Consider the following 13,823-nt stretch of genomic DNA (forward strand, 5'->3'; position numbering starts at 1 on the left):
CTCCCTACACATGTGTTGCCTCTCTTGTTAGATTTCTCTTCTTCCATTCTATGTCAAGATTAATGTGTCATTATTCATGCAAATACCAAATAGCTATTCTCAACCCCTCCCTCTCTCACAACCACCTATCAGATTGATTTTTTTTTTTCTTTAAACTCTCTGGTGGCAGAGGATCAATTAAGAACAACACTTGAAGATTTGGGAGGCTGCAATGATAACTCACGTGAAAGAAAAGGCCTAACTAAACAAGGGAGGCAATAACAGAAATATGAAGAGGAAAATGGGAGATATTTAAAAGTTCCAATTGACCGGATCCAGGACAGAGAGACTAGCTGGAGTAGCTGACAATAATCAACACGGGAAATACAAGGAGCACCTGGCTAGCTCAGTCACTGGAGCCTGAAACTCTTGATCTCTGGGTTGTGAGTTTGAGCCCCATGCTGGGTGTAGGGATTACTTAAAAATAAAATCTAATGGGACGCCTGGGTGATTCAGTCAGTTAAGGGTCTGCTTTTGGCTCAGATCATGATCCCAGGGGTCCTGGCATCAAGTCCCACATCAAGCTATTTGCTCCATGCAGAGCCTGCTTCTTCTTCTGCCCCTCCCTCCGTTCATGCACTCACTCGCGAGTGCCCTCGTGCTCACTCTAACAAATAAATAGATAAAATCTTAAAAAAAATAAAATCTAAAAAAAAAAGAAAGAATGGGAAACACAAGAGGAAGAATATGTATGGAGGCTATGAGAAGAGCAGCCTGGCAAACTCTTACTTGGTATATTCTCCTGCGCTGGGGCTTTACTTTCCTACTCAGCTTAGTTCTGTGGTGCGAAACATTGACTGTTCTTTCCAGTAATCTCACCTTGTTTTCTTTGTCTTTCTGACACTGCTGATAACCCCTACACTTTAGATTACTCTTATCATTTGCCTTATATGTGTGGTGCTGGAGAATGTCTCACATTTACAGGTGATATCATAAATTTATGGTCTCTAGGGGCACCTGGGTGGCACAGGCAGATAAGCGTCTGACTCTTGGTTTTGGCTCAGGTCTTGACCTCAGGATGGTGAGATCAAGCCGGTATCAGGGTCTGTGCTCAGCAGGGAGTCTGCTTGAGACTCTCCCTCTCCCTCTGCCCCTCCTCTGGGCGCGGGCGCACATGCTCTCTCTCATAAAGTAAGTAAATCTTTAAAAAAAATTTTTGCGGTCTCTAACCTTATTTAAGCCCTCAGAAGTGAAGAACAGCACTTCTCAGGAAACATTTGCTCCTTCTCCTAATTCCCACAGTAGCCATTTTGGGCATTCACAATTTGCGTTAAGCCCTTAAGGGAGCTCTCCTGGTACCTTTCTCTTTATTTCCCAAAGGCACCAACTGCCTTAATTTCTTGTCTTCTCACCCACTTACTTACCATCACTGTACTTGCTTCCTTCCTTCCCCTCTGCTTCAGAGGAAGGGGTATCCCAGCTCTCATCATGCACTAGTTCTTTCATCTCTTTAGGGACTTTGATTTCTCTGTTACTATCTTCAACCTCCCATTCTCCATTAGTTCTTTCTTCTCAGCAGTGAAACCTACTCAACTGTTCTAATTTGTGAAGGCTTTCTTTCGTTCTCCTTCAGTAACTTTCATCTTCCTGTACCCAACCTTTCCTTCATAGCCAAGAACCTTGAGTCTATGCTTGGCTTTTTTTCTTACCTCCCATTCGCTTCCCAACTTACTAGAAACTGGATTTTGACTCCATAACTTCGTTGAAATTGCTCTATGATCTACTAATTATTAGATTGCATAGTCACTTCTTAATTTGTCTCATCCCATTATTTCCAACATTTTATGCTGTTGCCAATTTTCATCTTTTCTCCAAGTTTTACTCACTTGACAACCATGAAAGCACTCTTGAATCATTCGCTGCATTCATTCTTAGCATCACATGCTGGTTTTTCTTCTTAAGGTGAAAGAAATATTACCTTCCTAGAAAAACTCACTTTTAATTAGCTCAGCACAAATAACTCGAGAGTAAACTTCTGGTTTCTCTCATTTGTGTAGGAGGCTTCTATCAAAGTAAGAATAAATATAACTGAAGAAACGTGTATCTGGTATGCTTCCTATGCTTGCTTAATGCGAAATTTAAGAAATAATAGCTCTTGTGGTGCTTGGATGGTTCAGTTGGTTAAGCATCTGCCTTCGGCTCAGGTCATGATCTCAGGGTCCTGGGATGGAGCCCCGAGTTGGGCTCCCTGCTCAGCAGGAAGTCTGCTTCTCCCTCTGCCCCTCCCCTTGCTCATGCATGCTCTGTCTCTCAAATAAATAAATAAATAATCAAATCTTTAAAAAAAATAGCTCTTGCCCTCTGAGAGATCATGGAAAAACAGACAATGCACATACAAACACATTAAAGGAAATATGAGTACTCAAAAAGTATGTACCTGCCCCGGAAGCCTACACCAGGAAAACAAAGAAATAACTAGTACCCATGTTTTAATTTTGAAAAATTACGGGGCGGAGAGAACATAGAAGACTGATGTTTACCATTTCCTTTCCATTACTATCAACTGTATTTTTATTGTCATGTGTAGATTGGTACATTATGGTGAATAAGGTCTGTGTTATCTGTTCTCTATGAAGGCACCTGTGATATAGAAAATTATTGATAGGGGCGCCTGGGTGGCACAGCGGTTAAGCGTCTGCCTTCAGCTCAGGGCGTGATCCCGGTGTTGTGGGATCGAGCCCCACATCAGGCTCCTCTGCTATGAGCCTGCTTCTTCCTCTCCCACTCCCCCGGCTTGTGTTCCCTCTCTCGCTGGCTGTCTCTGTCTCTGTCAAATAAATAAATAAAATCTTAAAAAAAAAAAAAAAAGAAAATTATTGATAAAGTCTTTGAAATAAATTTGAGCTAATCCAAACTAAATATTCTTTCTTTTTTTCTTTCTTTCTTTCTTATATGGCATTTGACTTTATTCTTGAATTCACCCAGTTTTTTAGGGTAGAAGCTCTTGGTACATAACTTCACAAATTATGCAAATATTTGGGTAAACACAGATTTAGAGATTCAAAGGACGTGTTTTGCCTAGCTAAATTATTTTTTAAGTACATTTTGAAAGTTCCACTATTATTCTAGGGAATAAATGTTATTTTTCACTTACTCCCATTTGGAAAAGAGGATATCAAATTAAATTCCAGAATTGAATCACAACCCAGAAAAGACAGCAAAGGACCTTATAAACTGAAAAATACATTATATTATTAATTTTTAAAAATTTAACCTCTACCCCCAACGTGGGGCTCAAACTCACAAGCCCAAGATCAGGAGTTGAATGCTCTTCCAACTGAGCCAGCCAAGCACCCCCCATGATATTATTTTAGAAGTGATTACAAGATGTTCTTAGAAAGATATTCATGGTTTTACAGCTGAACACAACAATTTACAATGCCTCTAAATTTATTGATAAGCTTGTGCCTTGCCTTACAATAATCTTTTATCTGCTAAGTACAAAAGAATAGATGATTAAGAATCTATTAAAGGTCGTATAAGTATAAGTCATATTCAAATAAATAATACAAATATCTTGGGCAAAACAAGCTGTTGGTAGTTTGAGGGAACGTAGATATAGACTAAATAGGAGTGTTTGAATAATCTGATTGGGAAAGTAGTTGTTGATACTTTAATTAAGGGAGGACAATGGAGAGTGATAATTTATAAGTAGTTTTTGTAGACCTCAATTTTAGGGGCAAATATTTTCATTAATTACCTTGGAGAAGAGAGAAAATTAAAATTACCAATTACATATGAAGAATTAAAGTTTTAAATTTTTTCAAGGGTCGCCTGGGTGGCACAGCAGTTAAGCATCTGCCTTCTGCTCAGGGTGTGATCCCAGCGTTCTGGGATCGAGCCCCACATCAGGCTTCTCTGCTGGGAGTCTGCTTCTTCCTCCCACTCCCCCTGCTTGTGTTCCCTCTCTCGCTGGCTGTCTCTGTCAAATAAATAAAATAAAATCTTTAAAAAAAATTTTTTTCAAAAGTTGTGGAATTTTAAGGCAATGGTGAAACCAATAATAAAATCTAATTAGTATGTATTCTAGGAGAAGAAATTGTATTTTAGGAGAAGAAAAAGAAAGCACATACAGAAGAGCTTTGGTTAAAAGACTACATTTATACCAGAATTTTGAACATAGAGACTGACAGATCTTTCATTTAAACATTAAGTTATATAAGAGAAAGTTATACAGGAAAGGATTAATTCAACAATACATGGCAGCATTTCATAAGAATTTGTTTTTGTTTTCTAAGTAGGCTCCACACCCAGCATGGAGCTTGAACTCATGACCCTGAGATCAAGAGTTGCATGCTCTATTCACTAAGCCAGCCAGCCACCCCTATTTTGTTCTTTGGTGGTTTGTTTTTGTTTTTGTTGTTTATAAGAATTTGGAGATAACATACAAGTCTCTGGCCTGTATCATTTCCGATGGCTCTGATAGGTAAATTGATCTAAAAGATTTTTAAATGCAATATTTTGAATGATTATGTCCTTATTAATATTATGATAAAGGAAGAAGAAATATTTTAAATCATAGCTTTTCAACCTTCAGGGTTCGTAAGAACTGAATCTCTTCGTCCTAATCTGATTTGTTCCTATGACAGACTTAGAGTCTGTTTTCCCAAACCCCACTTAAAAATGTGTTGTTAGGGGCACCTGGCTGGCTCATTTGGGAAGAATTGAATTGTTGAACTTGATTGAATTCAATCACAAATCACCAGATACAGAATAAACTGTCATTATTTTGAGCCAAATGAATTTAAGGGTTTGTTAACTGCACTTGCTTTCTTGTAATGTTAACGTGTGTAAGAGAACCTATTTTATGGCATTTTAGAAGAATCTAGTAACATATACAACGTCAAAATTTAAATGTTTAAATATTTAATAAGAAAAGACCTGTTGCTGAGACTATAGTTCTAACAGGTTATTTCCTTTTTTTTTTTTTAAGTAGGCTTCACAACCAACGTGGAGCTCAATGTGGGGCTCGACATGGGGCTCAAACTTTCAACCCTGAGATCGAGACCTGAGCTGAGGTCAAGAGTCTCATGCTTAATTGACTGAGCCACCCAGGTGGCCCAGGTTATTTACTTTTTTCTCTTTTTAAAGCAGCTGTCTTTCAGCTCTTTCATTGTTTATGTTAATTCAAATGATAGGAAAAACCAGCAGTCCCCAAAGACCTTTCTGAAGGTCTTGAAGTCAAAATTATTTTCATATTAATACTAAGATGCTATTTGCTTTTTTTTTTTTTTTTTACCAGCAACATTTGCACTGACGGTGCAAAATCAATGGTGGGTAAAACTACTGGTTCTTTAGCATGAATCATGGCAGTGACACCAAACTGTACTTGGGACCATTGTCCTCATTACACACACTGAAGGTTTAAAAAAAATGCAAGTTTCATTTAAGAATACGCATGATGAAGCAGTAAAAATGATTTGTTTTAATAAACCGTGACTTTTTAATAGTCTGTGTGCTGACATAGGAAGTACAAATAAAGCAGTTCTACTGTAGAGAGAAGCAGAGGAGTTTCCTCGAGGAGAAGGACTTAAAGGCTAAAGCTGCCACTTTTTTCATGGAATGCCAGAGGGTCTGACAGATAAACTACGGCTATTTAGATCTAGATATTTGACAGACATTTTTTGGAAAACGAACGTGAGCCCATTTATTCAAGGGAAACTACTGATGGTATTTGTTGACAATGAAAATTTGAGCTTTAAGTGAAAATTATTTTTTGGAAAACTTGTTTCTGTTACTCTGAGTTCGACAGCCTCCCAATTTTCTGAGAACATCAATGGTGTTATTGTTATGATGTTCTAAATATTATGTAATTATGGGCATCAACGTTGGGAAGACCTGTATAACTCAGTTATAATATTGAACTAGTATTTTTGAAATGATCAATGCATGATGTCACAAAATCATAACTTAGTAAAAAAATCTATTCAAGGACAATGTTGACTACCATTTTAATGTAACAGAGTTCAAAGAGTTCATTGAAAAAGTTTTAGATTCCACATTGCTAGCCTTTAAGAAATTACAATTATCTGGGGCGCCTGGGTGGCGCAGTCATTAAGCGTCTGCCTTCGGCTCAGGGCGTGATCCCGGTGTTCTGGGATCGAGCCCCACATCAGGCTCCTCCGCTAGGAGCCTGCATCTTCCTCTCCCACTCCCTCTGCTTGTGTTCCCTCTCTCACTGGCTGTCTCTCTCTGTCAAATAAATCAATAAAATCTTAAAAAAAAAAAGAAATTACAATTATCTGAAAAGGCTGAATATTGAAAAAATACTATTTTTTTTCCAATTACATATCTGTGTGATGCTGGATTTTTTCATGTATTTCAACCCAAACAACATATCAGAAAAGATTGAATGCAGAAGCAGATAGGAGAATCCAGCTTGATCCCACAAGCCAAACATTAAAAGGTTTTTCAAAAAATGTAAACCAAAGCCACTATCACTAAATTCCTTTGGGAAAATGTTATCATTATATATAAAATATATTTATATTAACATGTGTGATGGTTTTTGGATGAGATTAATGTTTAAAGTAAAACAGATTGCTCTTCATAATGTGGGTGGACCTCATCTAATCAGCTAAAGGCTTGAATAGGACAAAAATCCAGCCTCCCCCAGCAAGATGGAATTCTTCTGCAGAGTGTCTTCAGAATTCATCTGTACGATCATCAGCTTCCCTGGGACTCCAGCCTGCTAGCCCACATGGCAGATTTTGGACTTGCTAGCCTCCATAATCGTGTGAGCTAATTCCTCATATTAACTTTCTCTCCATATAGACACATCCTATATAAGTCCTGTTTCTCTGGAGAAAGCTGACCAATATGACATGTAATGAGTTTGTTATTTTTATTTTTAAATGAGTAAATATTTCAAACATTTCTTAGTTTTAATTTCTAATGTAGTAAATATCTGTATATAATCCATATAAATAGGAATTTTGGGGGGTTCTCAATAATTCTTAATAAAAGTGGTCCTGAGACCAAAAGTTGGACCAAAACATTTGAGAACCACTGGTAAAAACTATATTTGAAACAAAATAGCTTTTCCTTAAAAATTCAGTAATTTTGACTGTTGGCTCTCTGACACTAGCTTTCCCTCAATTGGTCTGAATTTATGAAATTTTGTTGTGTTTATAAAAAAATTCAGAGATCACAGCCTAGCTAAATGATTATCAGAGTTGGGTATTCATTTTTATCCTATTCTAGCACTAAGGAGAGCAAATTTTGAATAAAACCTAATACTTTAATATTATTTAACTTTTTCTCAAAAGTTTTTAGAAACTGCTTGAATATTGCAAACAGCACTTTTAAACTTCAGCTAAACCTAATTGTTCTGCCTAGAGACTCGAATACTATTGAAAGTTAGTTTAACAGCCTGTATGCAGAAAGCCCTCATAGGAGCTGATTAAACGCAAGTTTTGGATCTTTACAATAGTGATTCTCAAAGGGATGGGCATGAGGGGTGAGAGTGGCTTCCCCTACCCTCCATGAGGCGAGCATCAGAATCTCATAGGGGTGAAACTGGAGAAGGTTTTTCCATCCCAGCGGAGATATTCATGCCCTTCTATTACAGACTCACTGCTTAAGTGACCAGTACAGATTTCTCAGGCATCTCAAGGCAAAGACATGATTGAGGATAATTACTCTGTGATTTTATATTCTACTAGGGAGACAGTTTTGTTTTAAAGATTTTATTTATTTATTTGACAGAGAGAGAGACAGCCAGCGAGAGAGGGAACACAAGCAGGCGGAGTGGGAGAGGAAGAAGCAGGCTCCCAGCGGAGGAGCCTGATGTGGGGTTCGATCCCAGAACTCTGGGATCATGCCCTGAGCCAAAGGCAGCCACTTAACGACTGAGCCACCCAGGCGCCCCTACTAGGAAGACAGTTTAAAGTAGTTGGTAAATATAACTTGAAAGACTAAAAGGAAATAAACAGAAACAAAGCTTTTAGGAGTTTGTGCTTAATCTGAGGGTCAGTCAGAGCTTTGCTGCTCTATTAATAACATGAAAGCAAAACCATTATACTTTACATTAATGATTATTTCAATGTTACTTGCTTTACTTAGAATTTCATTATTTTTTTTGTAAATAATATGGATTTTCAGATTTTAAAAGTACAAAATGTGACTTTGTTGTGAATCATTGATTGTATGCAATGAATTACACTTTTCTTTCTCTCCACCCCTTTGCAATGTGATGTTATTGTTCTTCCCATCAAGATATGTAGTCTGAGTCACCACCCAGTTGAATCTGGGCTAGCCTTATGACTTGCTTTGACCAATAGAATGTGACAGAAGTGATCTTGTATATTTTGGAGCCTAGGACTTAGGCCTAGGCTTCCACTCTCATACACTTAGAATGTTAAGACCATCCTATGAAAAAGCACAGTCTATCCTACTAAGGATGAGAAGTCATGTGGAGAACTGAGGTTTCCCAGCCAACAGCCAGCACCAACTGCCAGACTTGTGATGAGGCCACATTGGATCCTCCAACTCCAGTTAAGCTCTCAGATGTCTGTAGCTGCATGAGTGATCTCAGGGGAAACCATGAGAACATCAGATGACCAACCCACAGAATTGCAGTAATAGTTTTCATTTTTTAGCCACTGAGTTTTTTTTTAGCCACGAAGTTTTGAAGTGGTTTGTTACGTAACAAAGACTAACTGAAACAAATATTTGTGTGGGGTGCCTGGGTGGCTCAGTCAGTTAAGTGTCTGCCTTTGGCTCATGCCATGATCCCGGGGTCCTGAGATCAAGCCCCACATTGGGCTCCCTGTTTAGCAGGGCATCTGCTTCTCCCTCTCCCCCTGCCCTTCTCCCTGCTTGTGCTCTCTTTCTGTCAAATAAATAAATAAAATCTTAAAAACGAAGTTCGTGTGGGGTTTAGGCTGGTGGGTGCGAATAATTGGGGGTTAATTTTTATGGATGTTATAATCAAATGAAGGGTTATCATATATGCCATACCCTGGTAGAGTCTCAAAATTTGTTATATATAAATGTAGGATGAGGCAATGAAACACAAGATCAATTTATTGGGTGAGTCCATCCACTCATTCAAGAGATATTGATTTAGCAGACATTTATTGCATGCCTTCTATACACCAAGCACTATTTTAGGAATTGGGGCTACAGTGGTCAATAAAACAGACCCTGCACCTGCCTTTGTATAGCTTAAAGTCTGAGGAAGAAAGGCAATTAAGCAATTCCAAAAAAGTTTGATGAGGAAGTACAGGTTGCTGCTGAGTAAATAACTTTGAAGAGTTAGGGAAGGCTTTCCAGAGGAAGTGATATTTAATCTGATAAATGAAAGAGAAGTAGGTCAGGGGCACCTGGTGGCTCAGTCAGTTAAGCATTTGCCTTCCACTTGAGTCATGATCTCGGGGTCCTGGGATCGAGCCCTGCCTCAGGCTCCCCCCTCAGCGGGGAGTCTGCTCGTCCCTCTCTCTCTCTGTACCTCCCCCTGCTCGTGCTCTCTCTCTCTCTCTCTCAAATAAGTTTTTTTAAGAAAAGATTTTATTTATTTGTCAGAAAGAGAGAGCACAAGCAGTGGGGGAGCAGCAGACAGAGGGAGAAGCAGGCTCCCTGCTGAGCAAGGAGCCTGATGCAGTACTGGATCCCAGGACCCTGGGACCATGACCTGAGCTGAATGCAGACGCTTAACCAACTGAGCCACCCAGGGGTCCCCAAATAAATAAAATCTTAACAAAAAAGAGAGAAGTAGGTCAAAAAGGGGATATATGAAACTGTGGGTGGGATAAGGAGAGTAAAACATGTTCCAGACAGAGGAAACAGTATCTGTGAAGGCCCAGACATGAAAGAAAGCATGGTGCATTAAAGCCATCACAAAACTCTCTGTGTGGTATATGGAGAAGCATAACAGATGAAGCTTGGGAGTAAGGTGGATTTTCGACAAGGCAATCTGACAACGGAGCAGAACAGAATTTGAGAGGGGGTAAGAACTGAGCTATCATAGTTCAGGTGGGAGAGAACTTAAATTAGGTTAGTGATAATGAGAATGAAAGAGGCATGGGTGAGTTTAAGATTTTTAGGTGACACAATCTCTAGACTTGACATCTGATTATACAGAGTAAGGGAGGAGCCAAGGTTTTCTGGCTCAAGCAACAGAGTAGGTGGATGAAGTCGTTCGTGGAAACTGGAAACACTGAAAAAACAGTGGGTACTTGAATTAACCAAGTCGTCTTATCTAGTAGGTATCTAGATGTACTGGTTTGTAAGTCGAAAGAAAAATCTTGTCTGGAAATACAGTTTTGGGAATCATTAACCATAGTTGGCAATTCAGTTCCTGGGGTAGCTGAGGTTGCAAAGGGAGTATGAGGAAAAGCCCTGGAAAGGAAGTCTTCCTTCCAATAAATATTTAATACTGGGACTACATTTTCATGGTTTCTTCTTTAGTTCTTCCTACGTTATCGCCCACAATTTGGAGTAAGTGGAGATGTACAGTGGCACAGAAAATTTTTTTTCTTATACCAAGCATTTTTTTTTTAATTTTTAATTTTTTTAAATATTTATTTATTTGACAGAGATAGAGACAGCCAGCGAGAGAGGGAACACAAGCAGGGGAGGGGGAGAGGAAGAAGCAGGCTCATAGCGGAGGAGCCTGATGTGGGGCTCGATCCCAGATCCCCGGGATCACGCCCTGAGCCGAAGGCAGACGCTCAACCGCTGTGCCACCCAGGTTCCCCAGAAATTTTTGACAAGCAGGATCAGAAGGTTGCAATACCTTTTACAGCATATTGAGAAAGGTTTACGGAGCGTGTGGTAGCAGAGTAAAGAGCTTGCTGTTGAGATGACTTGGAGTCAATTGCTGGAAAAGCAAGGTCAAGAGCAGTTACTTCCATGTGCACGAAAAGCAATTTCTAGATGGTGGCTAAGGCTGGCTGGCAGGATTTGGGGGTTAGATCCGACCCGAACCTGTTGTCATGGAGATGAGGCGGCTATAAAGTGGCCGAGCGAGAGTATTCAGAGGGGATACTAACAGACTAAAGAAAGAAGAGACAGATGCCGTTAAAGTTAGTTACGTGGAAAAAGACAAATAGGTTAAAACAAGCGTCGGTACCCAGCTAGCGAGATAGTACCTCCTAAAACCGGCCGGGTTTGTTTTCGTGTCATTTATACACAAAGGGGAACAGAACCCTCCTCACCGGAAGCAGAACCTCTGCCCTCTGGGGCATTACACATTCCTCCGCGCCGGAAGAGTGCGTCCCCCTTAGCTCCGGCTGCTTTCCTTTCAGCGCTCTCTTTCCTAAAGGAGAGCTCGTGGGACCTCCGGGGTGTGCCACTTGAAGTCGTCGGACAGCGCGGAACTTTCGCAGACAAAGAGACTAGAAACCACACCCGGCTGCCGGCAAAGAGAGGAAGAAGGAAGGCCCTACGACGAGGCGTCGCGTTGCTGCGGAGGAATTCTGTTTCTGTGGTGGCGGAGGGATTTGACAGTACGTTAACTTCCGGATAAGTCCTGACCCAGAGAGGAAAAACCCCGAAGGAAACAATAACAAACGAGAAGAGGAAGCGATTGTGGGGTTCCTGTGTTGAGCGGTTCTTGTCCGAGAAGATGAGCTTCGGCCCGTGTCAGGAGACGTGAGAGGGTTCGGTGGGCTTCAGCCAGCCTTTCTCCACCTGTTCTTCCCGCCCCCCGCTCGGGGGGGGGGCCCGGGTATTGCCATGGCAGGCGCGGGGCCGGGGGGCTATGCGGCAGAGTTTGTGCCACCTCCCGAGTGCCCAGTCTTTGAGCCCAGCTGGGAGGAGTTCACGGACCCGCTCAGCTTTATCGGCCGCATCCGGCCTCTGGCGGAGAAAACCGGCATCTGCAAAATCCGACCGCCCAAGGTACCGGAGACTGAGGAGAGAGGGAAGGGAGAGTGCTTTAGCTTTACTTTTCCGGTCCTTCTGCCCTTTCACATTTACTCTCTCGTTTCTCAACAACTAGTAGCTAAGTTTCTGGATGTTCTTGCCTTGGTTTCTCTTGCAGGCTTCTGTGGTAGCCACGACTGAACGCGAGAGTGGTGTCCCAGGGGCCTTTCCGCCTAGAACTTGGGAGCTGGTACTTTTTTTCTCCTTTGATAGTAGGCAAGGGTAACCAAAGACTTCAGGCCTTTCTTCGGCCGAGAAGGTGTTTGAAGTGTTAGGACATGACATGTTACCCTCGTGTACTGTGCTCTCTCGTTATGGTGCTATAGTAACTATTTTTTAAATCCAAGTTCTACTGATGCCTAATTTATTAAATATTTGCAGGCCTCATATCAAGGATAAGGTTTCTTAAACGGTAATCTGAGATCTAGTTGTCCCCTAGGATGGTGTTACCAAACAAGAACCCTAGACTCTTGCCGCAATGAAAAAGTCTTCCCAGGGGAAGAGAAGGAGCAGCATTCATTTTAGAATTTGGTGGTTTAAGAGGAATTCGTCAACAGTAGAGGTGGAAGAAAACGTTAAATCTTTTGACATAAGGAACCAAGGTTCAAATATTTATGAATTGCAGTTATTGCAAATAAGTGTTTGCATGTGTGTTTTTTATAATCCTTAATTTTTAAGGCAAGGAAAGAAGATACTACCCCTTTGTGGGAATTAGTGCCCCGAGAGGTTGAGTGATTTGCTCAAGGTCAAAAGGTTTTTTTTTCTTTACCCATAAGACCATCGTTTTCCAAATGCTGTTCCTTGTCCTCTTGCACAAGGCTCAACCAGATGCTTGTTAAAAATGCAGATCTCTAGGCCCCTTTTCAGACTTAGAATACATTTCTGGATGTTGAAGTTCTAGAATGTGCTTTTCTAGCACGTACTCTCTCATGATGCTTAATGCACATTAAAGTTTGTGAACTATTGCCTTTGGTGCTTCTTAAAGGGACTCCTTGCAAAACTAGTTTTGTCTACTAGTTATAAGAATAAAAGATCAAGTACTGTTTTCCACGTTGCATTTGAAAAAGTGTCTGCTCTCACCACTGACTACTACAGTGGTGTGCACCATAGAGCTTAGAAAGAGCCTAAGATAGGAGGGAAGAGGAGGAGCTAATTTAGCACCTATAGATTATTTCACTTAATATTCTTTGAAGCCCTAGTGGGTAAATAACATCTCATTTTACAGATGAGACAAGTCTGAATAAGTTATATAACTTATCAAATGTATAATCTTGGGTGTGTGGCTAGGTAGATTTTGAACCTAGATCAATCTCTTTGATTCTGAAACCCAGACATGCAGCTAAACCTGTTTGTGCTTAATGAATTTGATTAAGATTTATAAACTATTGATCACAGGCAAAAGATTAAAAGCTGATTGCTATGATGAGTGATGGTATATGCATTGCCATCCTCCTAAAGCTTCATTTAACTGTTTAGCTATCAAAATTGCCTAATACTGGCAAAACTTTTAAGCACTGAAGTTTTTCCTAAACCGTATTTTCAGCTACTCTGTTGCCTTTTTGAATAAGAAATTGTAATCAGGGTTCCTTTAGGTAAAAAAAAGTGTATATATGTGCCTTTTATTACTAAAAAGAGATTGAAATAATATGCCTTTTCTTTGTATGCTATATTATTATTAAAAATAAGTCTTATTTATAAGCAGAATTTAATTTCAGTATTGGCGAGGTGCTTTAGTTTCCAAGATAAACATTTTTTTTGACTACTTCTCACATATTTAAGTGGATTAGGCCAAATCAAAATATGTTTTCTAGAACCCTGCTTGAATTGTGCTATCTCATGTCAGTTGTACTATAACTCCAATAGGAAAATTGCCCTTGTTCTGTGGATTTGCTTGCCTTTTTTTTTTTTCCCCCAAA

At 40.1% G+C, this 13,823-nt stretch overlaps 1 protein-coding gene across 1 annotated transcript in view; it reads left to right on the forward strand.

Annotated features, from left to right (window-relative positions):
- The first annotated feature begins 11,245 nt into the window (after nt 1-11,245).
- KDM5A (lysine demethylase 5A) overlaps nt 11,246-13,823 on the forward strand; it is a 95,884-nt gene continuing 93,306 nt past the window's right edge. Inside the window, exon 1 of the mRNA XM_002914106.4 lies at nt 11,246-11,883. Coding sequence (XP_002914152.1) covers nt 11,719-11,883 — 165 coding nt within the window. The 5' untranslated portion in view covers nt 11,246-11,718. The remainder of the gene's footprint in view (nt 11,884-13,823) is intronic.

The sequence above is a fragment of the Ailuropoda melanoleuca genome, chromosome 16 (genome assembly GCF_002007445.2).
Source record: "Ailuropoda melanoleuca isolate Jingjing chromosome 16, ASM200744v2, whole genome shotgun sequence".
Classification (NCBI taxonomy): Eukaryota; Metazoa; Chordata; class Mammalia; order Carnivora; family Ursidae; genus Ailuropoda; species Ailuropoda melanoleuca.